General features: G+C 46.7%; 1 protein-coding gene across 2 annotated transcripts; it reads left to right on the top strand.

The window, feature by feature from the left end:
* Nucleotides 1-37: 37 nt before the first annotated feature.
* On the top strand, nt 38-15,963 carry LOC119187066 (uncharacterized). 2 transcript variants are annotated; one of them, XM_037435336.2, is made up of 7 exons: nt 38-191; nt 747-873; nt 2,671-2,737; nt 11,904-11,957; nt 12,619-12,845; nt 13,877-14,024; nt 15,566-15,963. In XM_037435336.2, the coding sequence occupies exons 2-7, from the start codon at nt 772-774 to the stop codon at nt 15,604-15,606; spliced, it is 639 nt and encodes a 212-aa protein (XP_037291233.2). In that variant the 5' UTR covers nt 38-191; nt 747-771; the 3' UTR covers nt 15,607-15,963. The 2 variants fall into 2 exon arrangements, with proteins under 2 accessions (XP_037291233.2, XP_075750220.1); XM_075894105.1 differs by lacking the exon at nt 38-191 and adding an exon at nt 268-405.
* The last annotated feature ends 1,828 nt before the right edge of the window (nt 15,964-17,791 follow it).

The raw sequence follows: 17,791 nt of genomic DNA, 5'->3' as shown, positions 1-17,791 counted from the left end.
AAAGGAAGGAGAAGCCATGGAAAGCACAAGAAAAGCACGGAAAGAGAGGTCGGAAACACGGAACGCCTAAAAAAACCGTGAGGTCTCATCGACGACTTCGACCCTGAACAGCTGTAAAGCAAGCGCACACACATGGAGCGAAGCAGCTGATGCGAAGCTGAATATGAATGAGAAGCGCACCATCGCCCCGAGTGAGGCTGGTTTTCAGTAATTATTGAACCACAAATGAGGAAATGGGAGGCCACGCATAAGATATTGTAGACTCGCTAAAGCGGGAGCACTCGGCATCAAATTCGTCAAAGCGGCGTGTAGTAATAGTCTTCTTGGTCTCTTCAGCGTTGCTCTGCAATCTTACACATGCCGCTATGAATGACAGGTTGCTGGCATTTGTACTACGGCAAACTGGTAGGTGTTCTGTGCTACGGCTTTCATGTCATGATGTCGGGCCGTTTTAGCATAGCACCCTTTGACGTTTAAAACGGCGGGCAGTCATGGAAGCCTCTCTCTATTTGCTGTATTCCTGATATGTGTCGGGTACCGCTAAAGCGCGAAAGTACGAGTGTTGTCTTTTGGAATTGTGTGAAATACATTTCTGGTAGAACCGATCAGTTTCGATCTTGCGTACTTTGCGTCGACCATCACCGTACTGTTACAAACCTACAAATTTCAAGGACTAGGCTGTGTAACACTGTACTCGGAGGTAGGGTGTTTACGTATAATAATGGTGTTTCTGTCATTATTTCTAGCCGCGAGAATTCCCTGAAGGGTGTCATGCCTCACGTATGTGCGGAGACACTCGTCGAACAGTCAAGGCCTGAGGGTAGCTCAGCTCTCCAGGGAGACACTAACAGAAGTGCTTTCACGCCTTACAAGGTGAGCTATGGTTGCTTATACAATGTTTAGTGACCTCATGCTGAGGTCTGTCTGTGTATGAATTCTCAATTTATCGGACAGACCTCTGCAATGTGCTGAGTAAAGAAAGTTCAATTTCTCTGGCAGTGTCGCAGATTGAACCGTAGCTACTGTGCAGCAGTTGTGCTTGTCAATTTTTGATGGAGCGTAGTGTTTTGTGCAAACTCAGGACTAGTGGTTTCATGCACTTACTTCATAGGCCACTCCGGGTGATATTGTGCCAGATGAAAACAATGAGTCTGATGTGCATCACAGGGATCGCTCTTTTGACGGCGGTGGCTGGCTCGCTGAGAGTGTGACAATATTTGTGCGAAAACACAGAGACAATAAAGAACAACACAAGGATGTTTGCTTTTCCTTGCATTGCTCTTCATTTTCCCAATTTTTCTTGCAAAAATATCGTCAAGATCAATTCATTATAACTAGGCTGACTCTCACTATTGCTCTCGAAGCTTTCTCTTGCTGCCATAAGTGAGTTCATAGGCAGAGGAGCTGAAAGGTTTAGCAAAATTGCAGTCCACCCTACCGTTACATGAAACCGTAAAGAACACATAAGCTTTTGGGAATGACAGCTTCATAGTTGAAAAACTGGCAAGGATTTCTTCATTCCGCAAATGTTCCAAAAGCACCATATGATCCAAATTTCTGGAGCCCTCCACTGCAATGTTCCTTATAAACATATCGTGGTTCTGGGACGTAAAATCCAAGGTAGTACTATTATTTCCACAAACGTTCCTTCCCGTTGGAGGCTTCTGCAGAATTTGTCAGCTGTGACTATAGTAAATTTGTTGTACATGACATCTTCTTGGGCTCCTCCCTGTTGACATGTCTACAAAGTCTTGCTACCTTATTAGGGGCAACAAAAACTACTTCCACTTCTGATTTTGCTCGTAAGGGCCGAAGAAGCCGTTGTGTACAACAGAACATACGACACTGTTTGTAGGATGCACTGTCAGTGCCATTCAAGAGGTTCCGCTCTCCTGCAAGAAGATGTACGTTAGAAAAGCAGGTTGTTGTATTAATTATCAACGAGGTGAACGTCAAAACAATCATAGTCTTAAAACAAGGCGGCAACATGGCGCTCCGTTGAGGCGTGTGTGATTACACACAGGAGCTCCAAAACTGCAAAGTCATAGAAAGATACACAAGCATGTACAGCTACTTGATAGATGAGGCTTTGGCTATCAAACTAATGGGTGATACCTGCATAAGCGAACCATTTGTAATGCTAAGCAAAGAAGAATTCAACTGTCTCTAATATCCTTAATACATTCACGCAAGTGTAATCTTCTTGATTAACAGCTTCTGCCCATTGTATCGCGACAAAAAGCTTGAAGTTTCATGTGCCATGTTTTTTCGCCCATTTTTCTTTATACTGCATTAACTCAATAAAACCACCAACTCTTAGTCAGCACTCATTCTGCATGTTCCTTGGCTTGTTTCATGTCAAATTTGCACTTTTCTTACCTTTTGCAATGATGTGTCATTAACTAGCCCAACAAAGCTCACTTCTTGGTACACAATGCTCAGACTGTTATTGTAAGTGTGCCTTCATTGACGATTAAAGCTTTCTGCAGTCATCAACTGTACTGACCAATCTTCAGCGTGGAAATGTGCCTGTTTCATGTCAAATTTGCACTTTTTTTACCTTTTGCAACGATGTGTCATTAACTGGCCCAACAAAACTCACTTCTTGGTACACAATGCTCAGACTGTTATTGTGTGTGTGCCTTCATTGACGATTAAATCTTTTTGCAGTCATCAACTGTACTGACCAACCTTCAGCGAGGAAATGTGCCTACCCAGACGCAAGCTGTTCCACTCAGTGAGTGCCAAGGCTCGTTTATCTATTTTGACATGTTTGTGCCTGACAATTTATTTATTATGTCACTGAAACAGCCAGCATGTGTTCCCTAAATGACCAAAGAATGTTGCCGGCTGGGTAGCACATAGGCAGGCAAATTCCGGTTGAGGGCATGGCAAGAATGCACACCTGTTCTTGTATTATATGCCCTGTCTACGCAATTGGTAAAGCTTTGAGCGTGTTATTTTCGAAGGTTGCAGGTATGGTCCCTGATGATGGAAAGTAATATTTTCGTCCACTTTAATAGGCCCTTTTAATAACTGTAAAGCTAGCTTTTCTGCGATGCAATTAGCGCAACTAGTCACTTACTGGAAACGCGGCTTCAAGTGCCGTTTTATTGTGCTGTGACGCGAAGACTCGGCTCTCTTGGCTTAAATGGCCATAATAGACGAGCCCCAGCATGTGCAACTATGGGACTTCATCTCCACTTGAAGGACGACAGGTGCTGCCATTAGTTGGACAAATATGCAGCGCAGGGAAGTGCACTCGCTGATTATGAAAAGGGTCTATTTCCTCAGATTTATGTCGTAATTACTACAGATAATGTTACATATACTTTATTTGGGTTGTATGCTGGTTCTCATTAATGCTCTGGCTAACAAAGAAAATGAGCTTTTACCTTCCCCTTTTTTTGTTCAAGTTGGCTCAAGGTATTTCATGGGAAAGCTGCCAGAGGCACCACTCAGTTGAGATATTGAAATCAAAACTTGTTGAAAAACCTGTAACACCATGGTATTGATCTTTGTATACAGTGAAACCCCATTAATACTGTCACGGGGTCGTGACGCGGCCGAAGACAGGAGACTTCGTGTTGGGATTTAACTGTTTATTTGGGCGAACCTGTGCCCGGTAAACGGAAAGTCCAATTACAGCAGTAGTCTTGCACAGATAGCAGTCTCGGACTGATAGCGGCGAACGGAGCGTCGGCCTTCGATCAACAACAACTGACAAGCGGCGAAGCGCGTTGGCATTTATACTCTTGCCGTCGAATGTTCTAGCGTTATTGCTGGCAGTGACGTAGGTTCCTGAACAATCTGTTCCGTTCGCACAGTGGGCGTGATCTTATCGAAATGATCTACTACAGTCCGGAACCTTCTCGAAAACTGCAGGCGCGATTTGCGCTGAGAATCATGTGGTGTTTTGGGACGATAACAAAAACTTGGGAAATGGAACGTGGCATTGCCCCCCTCTGAAAAAAGGCATCGTCCCGATGCTTTTAACTAAAGATGAAGGTACAACAATAATGCAAGAAAGTAGAATGAATAAATAATACAAAAAACACTGTTTCAGTTTGTTAACGCGCATGAAACGGCTTGAGGCGCGCGACATGGACGACTTCAGGTCGCGATCGGCGTCGTTGAGAGTTCGTGATGCCGTCGGGGACAACCTCGTAATCAAATGGGCCGAGACGTCGAACCACCCTGTACGGTCCGAAGTACCGTCGCAGAAGCTTTTCACTTAGTCTACGTCGGCGTATCGGCGTCCACACCCAAACACGTTCACCGGGCTGGTATTCCACGAAGTGTCGTCGAAGGTTGTAACGGTGGCTGTCGGTGGTCTGTTGATTCTTGATACGGAGACGCGCAAGTTGTCGGGCTTCTTCGGCGCGTTGAAGGTACTCACTCACATCGAGGTTTTCTTCGTCGGTGACGTTGGGTAACATAGCATCGAGCGTCGTTGCCGGGCTCCTTCCGTAGACCAATTTGTATGGAGATATCTGCGTCATCTCCTGCACCGCCGTGTTGTATGCGAAGGTCACATACGGAATAATGGCGTCCCACGTCTTGTGTTCGACATCGACGTACATTGACAGCATGTCGGCGATCGTCTTGTTAAGCCGCTCGGTGAGGCCGTTGGTCTGTGGGTGGTACGCTGTCGTCCGGCGATGGTTTGTTTGGCTGTATGCCAAGATCGCTTGAGTTAAGTCGGCAGTGAATGCCGTTCCTCTGTTGGTAATAAGGACCTCCGGGGCGCCGTGACGTAGGACGATATTTTTGACGAAGAACTTAGCTACCTCGGCTGCACTGCCTTTTGGCAGGGCTTTTGTCTCGGCGTAGCGGGTGAGGTAGTCGGTAGCTACCACGATCCACTTGTTTCCGAAAGCCGACGTCGGGAACGGCCCCAGTAGGTCCATACCAATCTGCTGGAAAGGTCGGCAAGGTGGATCAATTGGCTGCAGAAGTCCCGCTGGCCTTGTCGGCGGTGTCTTGCGTCGCTGACAGTCCCGGCATGTCCTCACATAACGAGTGACGTCGGTGGTAAGACGTGGCCAGTAGTACCTTTCTTGTATCCTCGCGAGCGTGCGAGAAACACCGAGGTGCCCTGCCGTCAAATCGCCGTGCAGGGCCTGCAGGAGTTCTGCTCGCAGAGCTGAAGGCACCACAAGGAGGTACTTAGCTCGAAGCGGTGAAAAGTTTTTCTTTTGTAGAAGGCCGTTTCGTAGAAAGAACGACGCAAGTGCGCGCTTAAATACCTTCGGGAAATGGAACGTGGCAATACGTACCTGTTGGGGACGGCGGCATAACTATGCACTAAACGTACTACGCATCAACAACCAGCTACAAGTTTACATTTTCTGACATGCGCCATCGCCGCTAAAAAAGGAAGAAACACAGTGCCGTGGTAAATATTGCCTCAAGTGAAAGAACTTGTTGTTTGTTGTTGGGCTGGTTGGTACAACATTTCAAAAAATTAATTTGAGCACAAAAACACTACACATTCACGCACAGACACACCCAGGCATCAAAGAGGCATCAAACACGCATGTTTGATGCCTGGGTGGGTGTGTGCGTGAATGTGTAGTGTGTTTGTGCGAATGTGTAGTGTATTTGCGCACAAATCAATTTTTTGAAATTATCTGAAGTGCCCACCGCAAAGCCATTTCTTTCTTTTTATCAAAGTGCAGGATGCCGATAAGCATTTTGAAACTACCGCGGGATCCGCGATATGCAGCGTGGTACAGAGATAGAACCATGAAGGAACGAAACAACATTCCTTCCTCCATGGACAGATAAGACACAATTGGCTGTTTGTGATACAGCTGTTCTGCGGTCTACTTCTAAGCGAAAACGGATGCAGTTTTCTTTTTCAAAACGCGGTACAGTCGCAGAGAGCCAAATCATTCACTGCATGGCTAGTTGTGTGCAGCGCTTAGCTAACTCTGCGCACACTGTGACTGTTGATCTGCTTGCTGCTCAGATTCAGCGAATAGCCTGCTGGGTTAATGCGGCGACGAAAAGCTTTCCTCAAGCAATGTATTCTCTGCGATGCTCTAGAAGTCTTTTTTTTTACCAACCAGCCCAAGTAGCCACCCTTTTGCATCCCTCCAGCAGTCCTTGCAGTGGACAGAGGCGTATTGTGACGGGGTGAGATCTAGGCTTATAGGATAGCGTCCACCGAGAATTGGTAGCCGAACAAGATGGCCGAGTTGCCTCTCGCACAAGCGCCTAACGCAGGTGTCTTCTTCATCTTCGCAAAGTGCCACGCTTGCTTCTGTCGATGATGCACCGTAACATCACTCCCCTGCGGCCGAAGCGCCGTCACGGCGCTTAGTACGGCGGCGACAAGTGAGCAGGGTGATACGGTTTGAGTCTGGAAATGTGTACAACGTCCGTCTGGAGTGAGGGGGTCGAAGAGGCATTGTTTAGGGATGTGATCTCGTAGCTCAGGTCACTGAGTTGTCGGAACACTTTGTATGGGCCATGGTAGTGTGGTAGTAGCTTCTCTGATAAGCGGACTTGGCGGTTTGGTGTCCAGAGAAGTACCAGAGACCCCGGCGAGAAGTGCACGCTTTGGTGGCGACTGTCATAGCGGTCTTTTTGGTGCGCTTGCGACAAATGCAGCCGATCACGGGCAAGCTGACGGGCTGCATGGGCTCGAGAAACGACATCGCTGGTGTACTCAGTAGACAAGGGGGCAGCCGAAGGAAGGAGCGTGTCAAATGGTAATGCTGCATGTCGGCCAAATAGCAAATAAAACGGTGAATAACTAGCTGTGTCGTGCCGTGAAGAATTGTACGCGAACGTGACAAAGGGGAGTGCTTTGTCCCAGTCACAGTGATCTGGCGAAACGTACATTGACAGCATCTGCGTCTACGTTCGGTTCAGACGCTCAGTCAATCCATTTGTCTGTAGATGATAAGCGGTGGTAAGCTTGTGCTCAGTGGAGCAGGCGCAGAGAATGTCATCCACAATAGTGAAAGGAAGTACTTTCCTCGATCAGTAAGCAGCTGTCGCGGAGCGCCGTGATGAAGAATGACTTCATACAAGAGAAAGTCAGCGACGTCAGTGGAACAGCTTGTCGGCAGTGCTTTAGTGATGGCAAAGCGTGTGGCGTAGTCTGTGGCGACTGCAACCCATTTATTTCCAGAGGTGGACGTAGAAAACGGGCCCAACAGGTCAAGGCCAACACGGAAGAATGGCTCCGTCGGTGTGTCAATGGGATGTAGGAAACCAGACGGTAGCACAGAGGGGCTCTTGCGGCGTTGGCAGCGGTCGCAAGCAGTGACGTAGCGAACCACAGAGTGATACAGTCCGGGCCAGAAAAAGCGACGTCGCACACAATCGTAGGTACGACAGACGCCTAGGTGACCGGCTGTAGGTACGTCACGTAGTTGTTCGAGAACGCTGGTACGCAGGTGATGGGTAAGCACGAGTAGTAATTCTGGGCCATCAGCGTTGAAGCTGCGACGATACAGAATGTTGTCGTGCAGTTCGAACAAGCGAACGGAAGGGTCTCTTGGAGCAGAGGTCAGACGCTCGATGATGGAGAGTAACGACGGGTGACGTCGTTGTTCGATGGAGATATCACCCAAAGCGTGGATGGAGAGAACGCAGGGGTCTGAATCAAGGTCTGTCAAGTCAGGCGTTTCAACCGGATAATGTGACAAACAGTCTGCGTCTGTGTGCAGGCGTCCCGACTTGTAGTGGACCACGAACGAGTATTCTTGCAGACGGAGCGCCCAGGGACCAAGACGTCCAGATGGGTCCTTTAGCGATGAGAGCCAGCAAAGAGTGTGATGGTCCATAACAACGGAAAAAGTTCGGCCATAAAGGTAGGGCCCGAATTTTGCCACGTCCCACACTAAAGCTAGGCATTCACGCTCATTGATGAAGAACTTCCGTTCGGCAGGTGAAAGAAGACGACTGGCGTAAGCAATCACACGGTCCTTCCCATGCTGTCCTTGGCCAAGGACCGCCCCAATTCCATGGCCACTGGCATCGGTCCGAAGCTCTGTAGCTGATGCAGGGTCGAAATGAGCCAGTATTGGTGGCGTAGTCAGCAGATGGATAAGAGCCGAAAAGGTGTCCGCTTGCTCTACGCCCCATCAAAGGAAACGTCCTTCTTTAAGAGATCAGTAAGCGGTCGAGCGATGTCGGCGAAGTTGCGGACAAATCGACGAAAATAGGAACATAGCCCTACAAAACATCGGACGTCCTTGGTTGAGCGTGGTTCAGGAAATTGTTGTACTGCTCGCACCTTGTCGGGATCTGGTTGAACACCAGCGGCACTGACAAGGTGACCGAGTATGGTGGTTTGGCGACGTTCGAAATGGCATTTTGCAGAATTGAGCTGGAGAGCGGCTCTTCGAAAAACATCCAGAACGGCTGACAGACGTGTTATATGGCTGTCAAAGGTAGGTGAAAAGACGGATGACATCGTCCAAGTAACATAAGCAGATGGACCTCTTATATCCTCGGAGAAGGGAGTCCATCATGTGCTCGAAAGTTGCCGGCGCATTACATAGTCCAAACGGCATGACTTTGAACTGATAGAGGCCATTGGGCGTAACGAAAGCGGTTTTTTCACGATCCATGGGGACGACGGAAATTTGCCAATAGCCGGACCGAAGGTCGATAGACGAAAAGTATTGGGCACCATGGAGACAATCGAGGGCGTCATCAATCCGAGGCAAAGCGTAGACATCTTTGTGGGTCACTTTGTTTAAATGGTGATAGTCCACGCAAAAGCGCCAGCTGCCATCCTTCTTCTCAACGAGCACGACTGGGGAGGCCCAGGGGCTGGATGATAGTTCTAGCAAGGGCGACGTCTCGGGCCATCAGTACGTCGACTATAGGAGTGACGAGGTAGTCACCATCGGGCACATGACGTGAGCACGACAAAGTGACATATGTAGCAGCTTGCGGAGGCAAGCGAACGTGGTGACAAGAGCATAAACGGGGAGAATAGTCAGCTGCAAAATCGGCAAGCTGCGGCAGTTCAAGCTGAAGAGCACCAGTGGCACAATCAATGAGCGCAGAATGATGTGACAGGAAGTCCAAACTAAGTATTAGGTCATGAGGACACATTTCAATGACGGCAAACTGAACTAATGTAGGATGACCGGCAGTGGACACACGGGCTGTGCACATTCCTTGAACGTCAGGGGTCCTCCCATCAGCGACACGAAGTGTGCGGGAAGCGGCAGGTGTGAGCACTTTATGTAGGCGTCGGTGAATGTTCGCGCTCATTACAGAAATGTGCGCTCCAGTATCTATAAGGGCAGAAATAGCCATGCCGTCAACGTCTAACAAACTTGGTCTCGTCGGAAGCGTCAAGAGAGGATTTGTGGAGGGAGTCGAGAATGCAGCGTCACCTCCGGGTGCTGCACCGTTTAGTTTCCCGGGTAGGCAGGAGCGGGGTTGAATGGGGACGACGGCCTGCGAGTCTGCGGTAAGCGGGATGACTGGCGACGTCCTGGAGGCGAACGTGACTGACGACCATGCGGTGACGGAGATCGGCTGTTGAACCTTCTGTAGTTGTTTGGCGGAGAAGGCTGCGCGGCAGATGCGAAGCGGGTGCTGTCCTACTGTCGGTAGTGAGGTTCAGACGAAGTCCGAGGTAGCGAGGACCAGCAGTAATTGCAGTAACGGACGACATGACCGATACGGTGGCAATGAAAACAAATTGGTCGATTGTCGACGGTTCTCCACGCAGCAGGGTCGCGAGATCGGGCCGTAAACTTCTGCTCGTGATAGGACAAGGGTGGACGCCATGGAGCTCGCTGCGGGCGGGGCAAAGCGCACACCGAGGGAATACTTATGCTGGCGAGTTCTTGGCGGACGATGGCTTGAACCATGTTGGCAGTGAGTGGGGTCGTGTCACTTGCAGTGGTGTGAGCCGGAGCAGAGGCAATGATTGGCTTCAAGTTCCCGCCGTACAATTCGGGTCACCTGATTCGATGAATCTAGAGGTGGCGGCTGTGTTCTTGCACGGTCTTTGCAAGACGACGCTGCAGCCGTATTTGGAAGGCGGGTAAACATGCGGTTAATCCGCCGGCTCTTCGCTTGCTCAAAGTGCCGAGGTTCTTTTATAATGGCGTCCACCGTAGAATAATTTTTGCAGATGAAGAGGTTGAATGCGTCATCCGCAATCCCCTTAAGAATATGTCCGACCTTGTCAGCCTCCGGCATCTAATCATTAGCTTCGCGACACAATGCTAACACATCTTCTATATAGGAGACGTAAGACTGAGTCGAAGTCTGCGCCCAAGACGCGAGCATTTTGTTCGCGGCCATTTTTCTTCCCATCAGCTTTCCGAACAGGTCCAACATTTTCTCCTTGCACACTGCCCAACTCCCAAGTTCTGTTTCATGGTTCCCACACCAGGATTTGGGGGTTCCCCTAAGATAGAATAATAGATTCGCCAGCATAAGAGTCTGGCCCCATCGGTATCGAGTACTCACACGTTCGTACTCTGCCAGCCAATCTTCAACGTCAACTTCATCTGGATCGCCGGAACCACTAAACGTGCCAGGATCCCGCGGGGGTTCGAGCACGAAGGTCGTGGTCGCAGAAGGAGATGTAGTTACCACATCATCTCCTGCCGCAGGAACACCAGGAGCAGATGCAGACGCCGTACTTTCCGTCATCGTTGTGGAATGGCCCTTCAAACGACGGCCGCTGCGAAGTTCCGTTGCGAGGCAGTTACCCCGCACGTCCACCAAATGTGACGGGGCGAGATCTAGGCTTATAGGATAGCGTCCACCGAGAATCGGTAGCTGAACAAGATGGCTGAGTTGCCTCTCGCGCAAGCGCCTAACGCAGGTGTCTTCTTCATCTTCGCAAAGTGCCACACTTGCTCCTGTCGATGGTGCACTGTAACAGTATTTTGGCTGTCACTAAATAAATGTGTGCAGCATGGTAACAACAGCGCTACGATCGCTGTACGGTACGTGTGTTGGCATAATACAGGAAGGTTTCTAGGTGCCCGCGGTCTGCAACAGCGAGCTGCTTGCATTTCTGGAAAGCAGTGCGCGCTTGAACACGGTCCCGCAACAACAAAGCGACAGCGATCAGCGGCCTAGCGCATTCAGGTAGTCGCCCACTTAAAGCATGCAGTAGGCCTAAAGTGACGCTACGCCACATGCATGCCTGAGCAGATAACCGGGGATGCTAACTATGATAAGGCTTTTCGCCGGCGATAAGTCATACCGGCACATCTGTCGGTGGTCGCCACCTCGCCTCCGTTTTTTCCCCCTTGACAGCTACTTGCAATGTCATCGTCGCAATCGCACGGAAGTCAGAATAACTTATCGGCTGATCTCTGTGCTTATCAACATGACAGAAAATCGTTCACGGCACATTGCGGCGTCTGCAAGTTCAGCGGAGCAGTAAAATTTTGTCGCGCAAAGTGTTATTGCGGTACACAGTTAGTGCGCACTAGCCGGTAGGCATAGGCCGAACGCTACGGCTTAAGCGGTCTGGGAATGCATTAGTCTTTATGAGACTCGGTCGGGGATTTGTTGCAACTACGTTTTAACCGTTAGTACACTTAAAGCAGGGTATGTACTATCGAGGTTTGACTGCATGTGTCACTTCTGTAGAAGAATATACAGTGCAAAATTTCAATTGTGTACGAAGATTTCTTCTACTGTTTACACAGTATGCAAGTTCGATAAATAATCTCGTCCCATTTGTATGCATTTATTATTTACCTCAGCCACTTCAGCAGTGAGAAAATGTCTTTATGTGTCTGGCCATGACTTTGGTAATACCAGAACCAAAGAACTGAATATAGTGGTGCACAAATTGCACATGGAAAACTTTCTTGAAGAAAGAAGTACATGTGAAATCTCATTCTTTGCCCCTGTGGTTCCAAGCAAGAATAATTGTTTTTTTCTTCCAGGGCGTTGCATTCATCAACTGTCTGCGCAGGGAGAGATCTCTCCAGATCAGATAAGTGTGTAACATTCTGAACGCACAAGAACTGCACATATATATTTTACTTTTGGCGAGTTTATCCGAAAAATCATTGTGGTCCGGGGGGTTCAAGCTTCGTGCTCTCTCACTGTCAAACAGAATTTTTAATACACATTGTATAGTATCTGTACGTTACATGCACAAACACGTGCGAGTGTGAATATTTCCCTTCGCTTGCCAAATTAACTTGTAGCTACACCCCTAACGATTGCATATCTGTAACATTAACTAGCAGTGACAATATTTGTAATGCTGTATATTTTGAAATACAGAATACCTTCTGTCATATAAAAAAGCTGGTACATCATTTCCGGAGAAATTTCCTGATGTAAAGGAAGTTTTACAAGAGAGAAAATTGCCCTCTTCCTGAAAGTGAGCACAAGGTGACAGAAGGGACTTGGTTTTCTTTGGCACATAAAGAGACGGGACAAAGCAAGCATGCGCACAGTACCAATGCTGATCCTCGCATTGTCACAGTGGCTGTTTTCATTTTTGCTGTTTCTGTGTGGAACGTATGTATGCTCTCGCACACTACCCTTACGTGAAGAAGGTGTCAGAATCGTTTTCTACTGATGGCAGAGTGCTTTTCAATCACTATATGTGTCTGCTGCTGTCATGCCTGTTTATGCAATCACATGCAGCATCTGAGCGTCTGGACCTGCGCGATGAGGCAGGCCTGACGCCGCTGTTGTGGGCAAGCGCTCATGGTCAGTTGTCAACGGTGCGCCACCTGCTTACCAAGGGGGCACAGGTTGGCGCACAAGGCCTAAGGGGCGAGACTGCTCTGCTGCTCGCTGCTGCTCAAGGGCATTCGCACGTCGTGCGCTATCTGCTGCAGCACGGTGCCAGCCCAAACCAGGCTGACCAGGTGAGCAGAGTAATTTAGAATTGGAACATGACACGGATACAAGATGTACTATCAACAGCAAATGTTTGTGGGACGTTGAATCTTCAACAAATGCAAATTTCTGCTATATCAGTGCTTAATGCTTGTAATCAAGCTGGTGACTGTATACATAAGAATGCCAAGTGCAGTATGGAACATTCATTTCAAAATTACCTTCCCAGAGAAAACGGGAATTCAGCTTCATTGAACACTTCGCGTCCCGCAAACTTTTGCTGTTGGGAGTACATGTGCACAGTAGTCCCTGCTATAAAACAAAGCAACAATTCAAGAAATAGTGTCCATGCACATTGACATTTCTGGTTCTCTTGTTTCATATCAAACTAGCCCAAGCATTTGACTGAACAGATTGGATGTAGCAGTAGTGGCACAATACAAGTGCTTTGTCTCATTCCTTTGAGCACTGTAAATTTTAACAAAAATGTATTATTAGCTAGCTCAACTGTCAGTATTGCTTTAGCTAAACACACATTGTGGAAGGCACATAAGCACTGTGCACTCAGGTTAAGTGCCAAGGGGTGGGGGGGGGGATTTTGTATGTTCTGAAGTAACCATTGCTGCATTTAGTGGAACCAATCATGATCAATTGTTGTAATTAAATAAATGCTAAAATGTCTATGTATGTAGCCTCTTTAGTCAGTGATGATTCTTTTAGCGAACAGTTACTATTGGCACTGATGCGATCTACAAGCCTGTTGTAGCTGGATGTCTGTTTAATCCATAAACAAGAGGAGGAGAAGGGATCACTGTTTCCTTGTACAGATCTGATGCCATTTTGTAGGCCTTTGGAGGCTAGACTGAACAATCAGGGCATGGAGCATAGGGCAGCACTGTGCCTCAGATCAATTGGCACTGTACCTTTCGAAAAGCATTTTGAAAGGCAAATTATTCTGCAGTGCTTCAGCAATGTGCATTACTAATAGATGCTCAGCCTAATGCTCACTATAGCTAATTATAAAGAACATATATAACATGTTTTTGTTTGTGCATTCTAGGAAGGGAACACTGCCCTAATGTATGCTGCTCTTGGAAACCATGCTGCCACAGCTCAAGAGCTGCTTTCAAGTGGCGCTGACATGTGTGCTCAAAATAATGTATTTGATACCGCTTATGACCTCTCGGTGACGATGAGTGCACGACAAGGTGAGCGTGCTACTGCATTGTGCATGTCTGATGCCGGCATGGTGTTACAGTTTGACGCGAAAACATCTAACCTTTTTCTAGGGACGGCCGCTTATAAACAACACCAGCATTTTATACCTGCAAATTACAGTTGTTTCACAATATTTAAGGCTGTCTTTCAAGTTCGGCATAACTCACTGAATCTCCTGGTTTTCCAATCTCGTAGTTTTGTGCGCACAGTGTCATAAGTGTAAAGCTGCTGAACATAAAGGTGGCTTAACACATGGCAGTTCATTGTCAGGCCCTGCCTCATAGTGCACACCGCGGTCTGTGGTTGAGCACTGCCGGACAAGTTCTTTCACAGCTGATTCATGTGCCCAATATCTCGCTACAAAATTTGTGATCTGTAAAAGAGTAAGAAAACCTACTTCACTTGAGATTTTAATTTTTTTCATTCAGGCCAGAATCTACAGAACGTGTAAGAATGTTTTGGAACTCGGAGCATTAATTTAGGCTGTTGCCTTGCATTCACGCAATTTCAAATAGCTCTTTTGATTTAGTTATGTAGTCATTGGATAGTGTAGGGAATAACTGGTACACTTGAGCAAATGTGGAATTAGATGTCATACCTATTACATTGGGCAACAATCTAGGGTTTTACTGTATGCTGCACTGGTGGAATAGACATCGTAACTTATGAAAACTGCAGTGTATTGGGCCTGTAGTTTTTGGGGGCTTTACAATTGTTTTATGGCCCCTGTGCAGTGGACTTAGCCAACATGGCATCAAATCATCGCTGTCTCTCATATCCAACAATATTGAGTTTCTGTTGGTTATTGAAACCACATTTTTTCATGTGGCCCGTTATTTGGATATTTTTGTAGCATTTTTTATGCAAAACCAATACGTTGGAACTGTATTGCATAAAAGGCTAGGTTTTGATATTGTAGCGATGCTGACGCCGACAGGTTAAGAAAACAAGCGTCTTTATTAGGGCGAACTTGTGCCCACGATTCTAAAAACTATGGTCGTCAAGTTCGAGTAGCCGAGTGGCACAGATCTGACTATCTTCCTCTTCCTCGTTGTTGAACGTGCGAACGCGTGGCGCATGCCAGCCGAGCCGGGTCTTGCTGGTGCTGGTGCCACGATGATTGTGGCGGGCTACTTGAATGTGGCGAACCTGTCGCAGCAATATAATATAGTAAATTGATTTCATCATTTTCGTTACATTGAGATTTGATGGTACTCGAGGGTGCAGTAGATGTGTGCATCTACTGCACCGTCATAGTACACTCTCCTGCCTAAATACGGAACGGCGACTCCAATGTGTAAGAAATTTCTGCCATCCTATTATACATAATGTCTAGGGGATGTGTTGTGGTGCTGTGAAATGTTTCTTATAAACAAGCTTGTCTGAATAAGAAATTGGGAGCTATGATGCTGTTTGATGGATCACTATTGACAATTATTGGTTGCTCATTGTTACATTAATGAAAGTGTAACTGCCTCTTTGCCAGAGTATCACATTTACATTCAACTGCATTTCTGTTTTTCTCTTTCAGTGCAGCAAGTCTTGGACAACTTTATTTTGAAGCTGCTTTAGTGAGATATGGTTCAGTATCACTATTGTGACAGAGGCCATTTTTAGCATTTGGACTTCTGCTTTTGAGCTGTGCTAGTGGACATTTATGAAGTGTTCTGCCAATTTTATCCACAGGATCCATCTGCAGATAATGTTTTTGGTCATGTGCGTGAGGTGTGACATGAAACTCGTAACACCGGTGCCGCCTGTTGGACGGCTCTTACAGTATGCTGCATCAGATCGTGTGATTAGTAGGCTTGTGTAAATATTGAATTTTAGGGTCGAAGTGAATAGCGGTTTTGGTCAAATAATGTTGAATCAAATATAGTATATATGACATATAAATAAAAACGGGCATATTTGTCATCACCAAACTAACCTGCACAATATATATTTTTTTAATTGAAGCAAGGCTTGTGCAAACATTATTTTTTTGCTTCTGAGGAAGTGGAAACAACTTTGAATAGTAGCAGGATTTGACTTTTGGTAAAATGCAAGTGATAACTTGTAAAATATGTTGCATTTTAAAATTATTGTACTTATAGTAAATAAGTTGGTGTAACACACTTTTAAACTTTAAAAGTGAATCGATGTGAGTGTTATACCTTCAGATAACCATGAAGTGGGGTTCTGCAGCAGTGCATATTTCCCTTGGATATGTGTTTTCATGGCTTAGCACTTCTCTACTGCAGTGAAACACCATTACAGGTGGTTACGTGCAATTTAATATGCATTTATTCGTTCGTTTTGACTACTTCAAAATTTTCAATAATTTAAATTGGAATCGAAGCAAATTCGAATATTGCAATATTGGTTCAAACATTTGAAGCATTCCAATATTTGCACAAGCCTAGTGATTAGCTAAGCTTCATTGTAGATACCAAAATTTTAGCAATTGTCATCACTGTGCCAATATGGCAAGTTGGTGCATATTCATTTTACGAAAAAAATTTTGCATTGAATACAGGGACAAGAAAGCCGTGTCAGTATCTGCACAGCTCTTTGCAATGGCATGCAGTCCTTACGAGGGGCGTTAGAAACAAGCACTGTGTGCATCGCAATTACTTCTAAATGTAGTAAAAAACTCCATGTTAAAATAAGCGAAATTTCTCATTACTAGACGGTCACCACTTTTGAGCTTGTCACCTTTTGTTCATATCATCTTCATGCACTACATCACACCCTATTGATCAATGGGCTTTTTAATAATATTTTTGTGTCATCTCTATAGAATTACCCAATGACTTTACTGAGTGCCACAATCAAGCACAGATGCGCATTAGTAGTGGGCTTGTCTGTTGTGAAGCAATGTATCTCCCCTGCACTCTACACATGCCCTCCTCATCTCCACAGTTGAAACATTTCAGCATCGAAATGCACACGTTTCTAGAAAGAAGCCTTTACTTCTAAGGTATCATGTTAAAGGGCCAGTAAACAGGCCCCAAATTTTTTTCATGCCCCTCAAACAAGCTTGCTCACTTGCTCTGTAGACAGCGGCAATCACATGTTCTGTATATAGTAGCGAAGGGCACCGCGCAGACCCTCCATTTCAAAAAAAGATTGCTGCACTACTTCTCTTTGCCAAAACTATCCCCCTCGTACGCACAGTGACGCAAACTTGCCCATGGGCAACTTGATGTACCACTGAGCTTGTCGATTGGCCCTTTGCTCTACGATGTGGGGCATTGGTCCTGTGGTGATGCTCTTTCTCGTGCTTTTTGTCCCCTTTCCCCTTCCCTAATCCCTCCGTGCAGGGCAGCCAACCGGATGTCTTTCTGGTTAACCTCCCTGCTTTCCCCCTTTGTCTGCTTCCAGTTTTGGTCGCGCAGTCCACATTTTCATTTTCCTATGTTACCCTGTGCTCTTTTTTTAGAGCCCGAGACTATAGGCAGAAGCAGTATTGCCTGAATCAAAGCCTCTGAGATAAGAGGCGTCTCTTTACTGCTAGGGGAAGGGTGCTCCTTGCACTTTCTTTTTACGCCACTATGACATGTGCTCATTCTTTTTTCGCCACTATGACATGAGCTCTGCTCAGTCGTTGGCTGCGCTCCGATGATGTACTAGCTGACATGGTGTCACGTTGCCAAAGTAGGCAGATTCATGACGACCTCCCTATGGCGGAGAGAGGTGGCAAGGTCGAGCCAAAATTTTAAACCAGCTGAAGCAGATGTTCTAACCCATGTAACTTCATTGTTATAGCACGTAT

The sequence above is a fragment of the Rhipicephalus microplus genome, chromosome 1 (assembly GCF_043290135.1).
Source record: "Rhipicephalus microplus isolate Deutch F79 chromosome 1, USDA_Rmic, whole genome shotgun sequence".
Classification (NCBI taxonomy): Eukaryota; Metazoa; Arthropoda; class Arachnida; order Ixodida; family Ixodidae; genus Rhipicephalus; species Rhipicephalus microplus.
The sequence above is the reverse complement of the archived record's forward strand: the minus strand, read 5'-3'. Positions and strand labels throughout refer to the sequence as shown.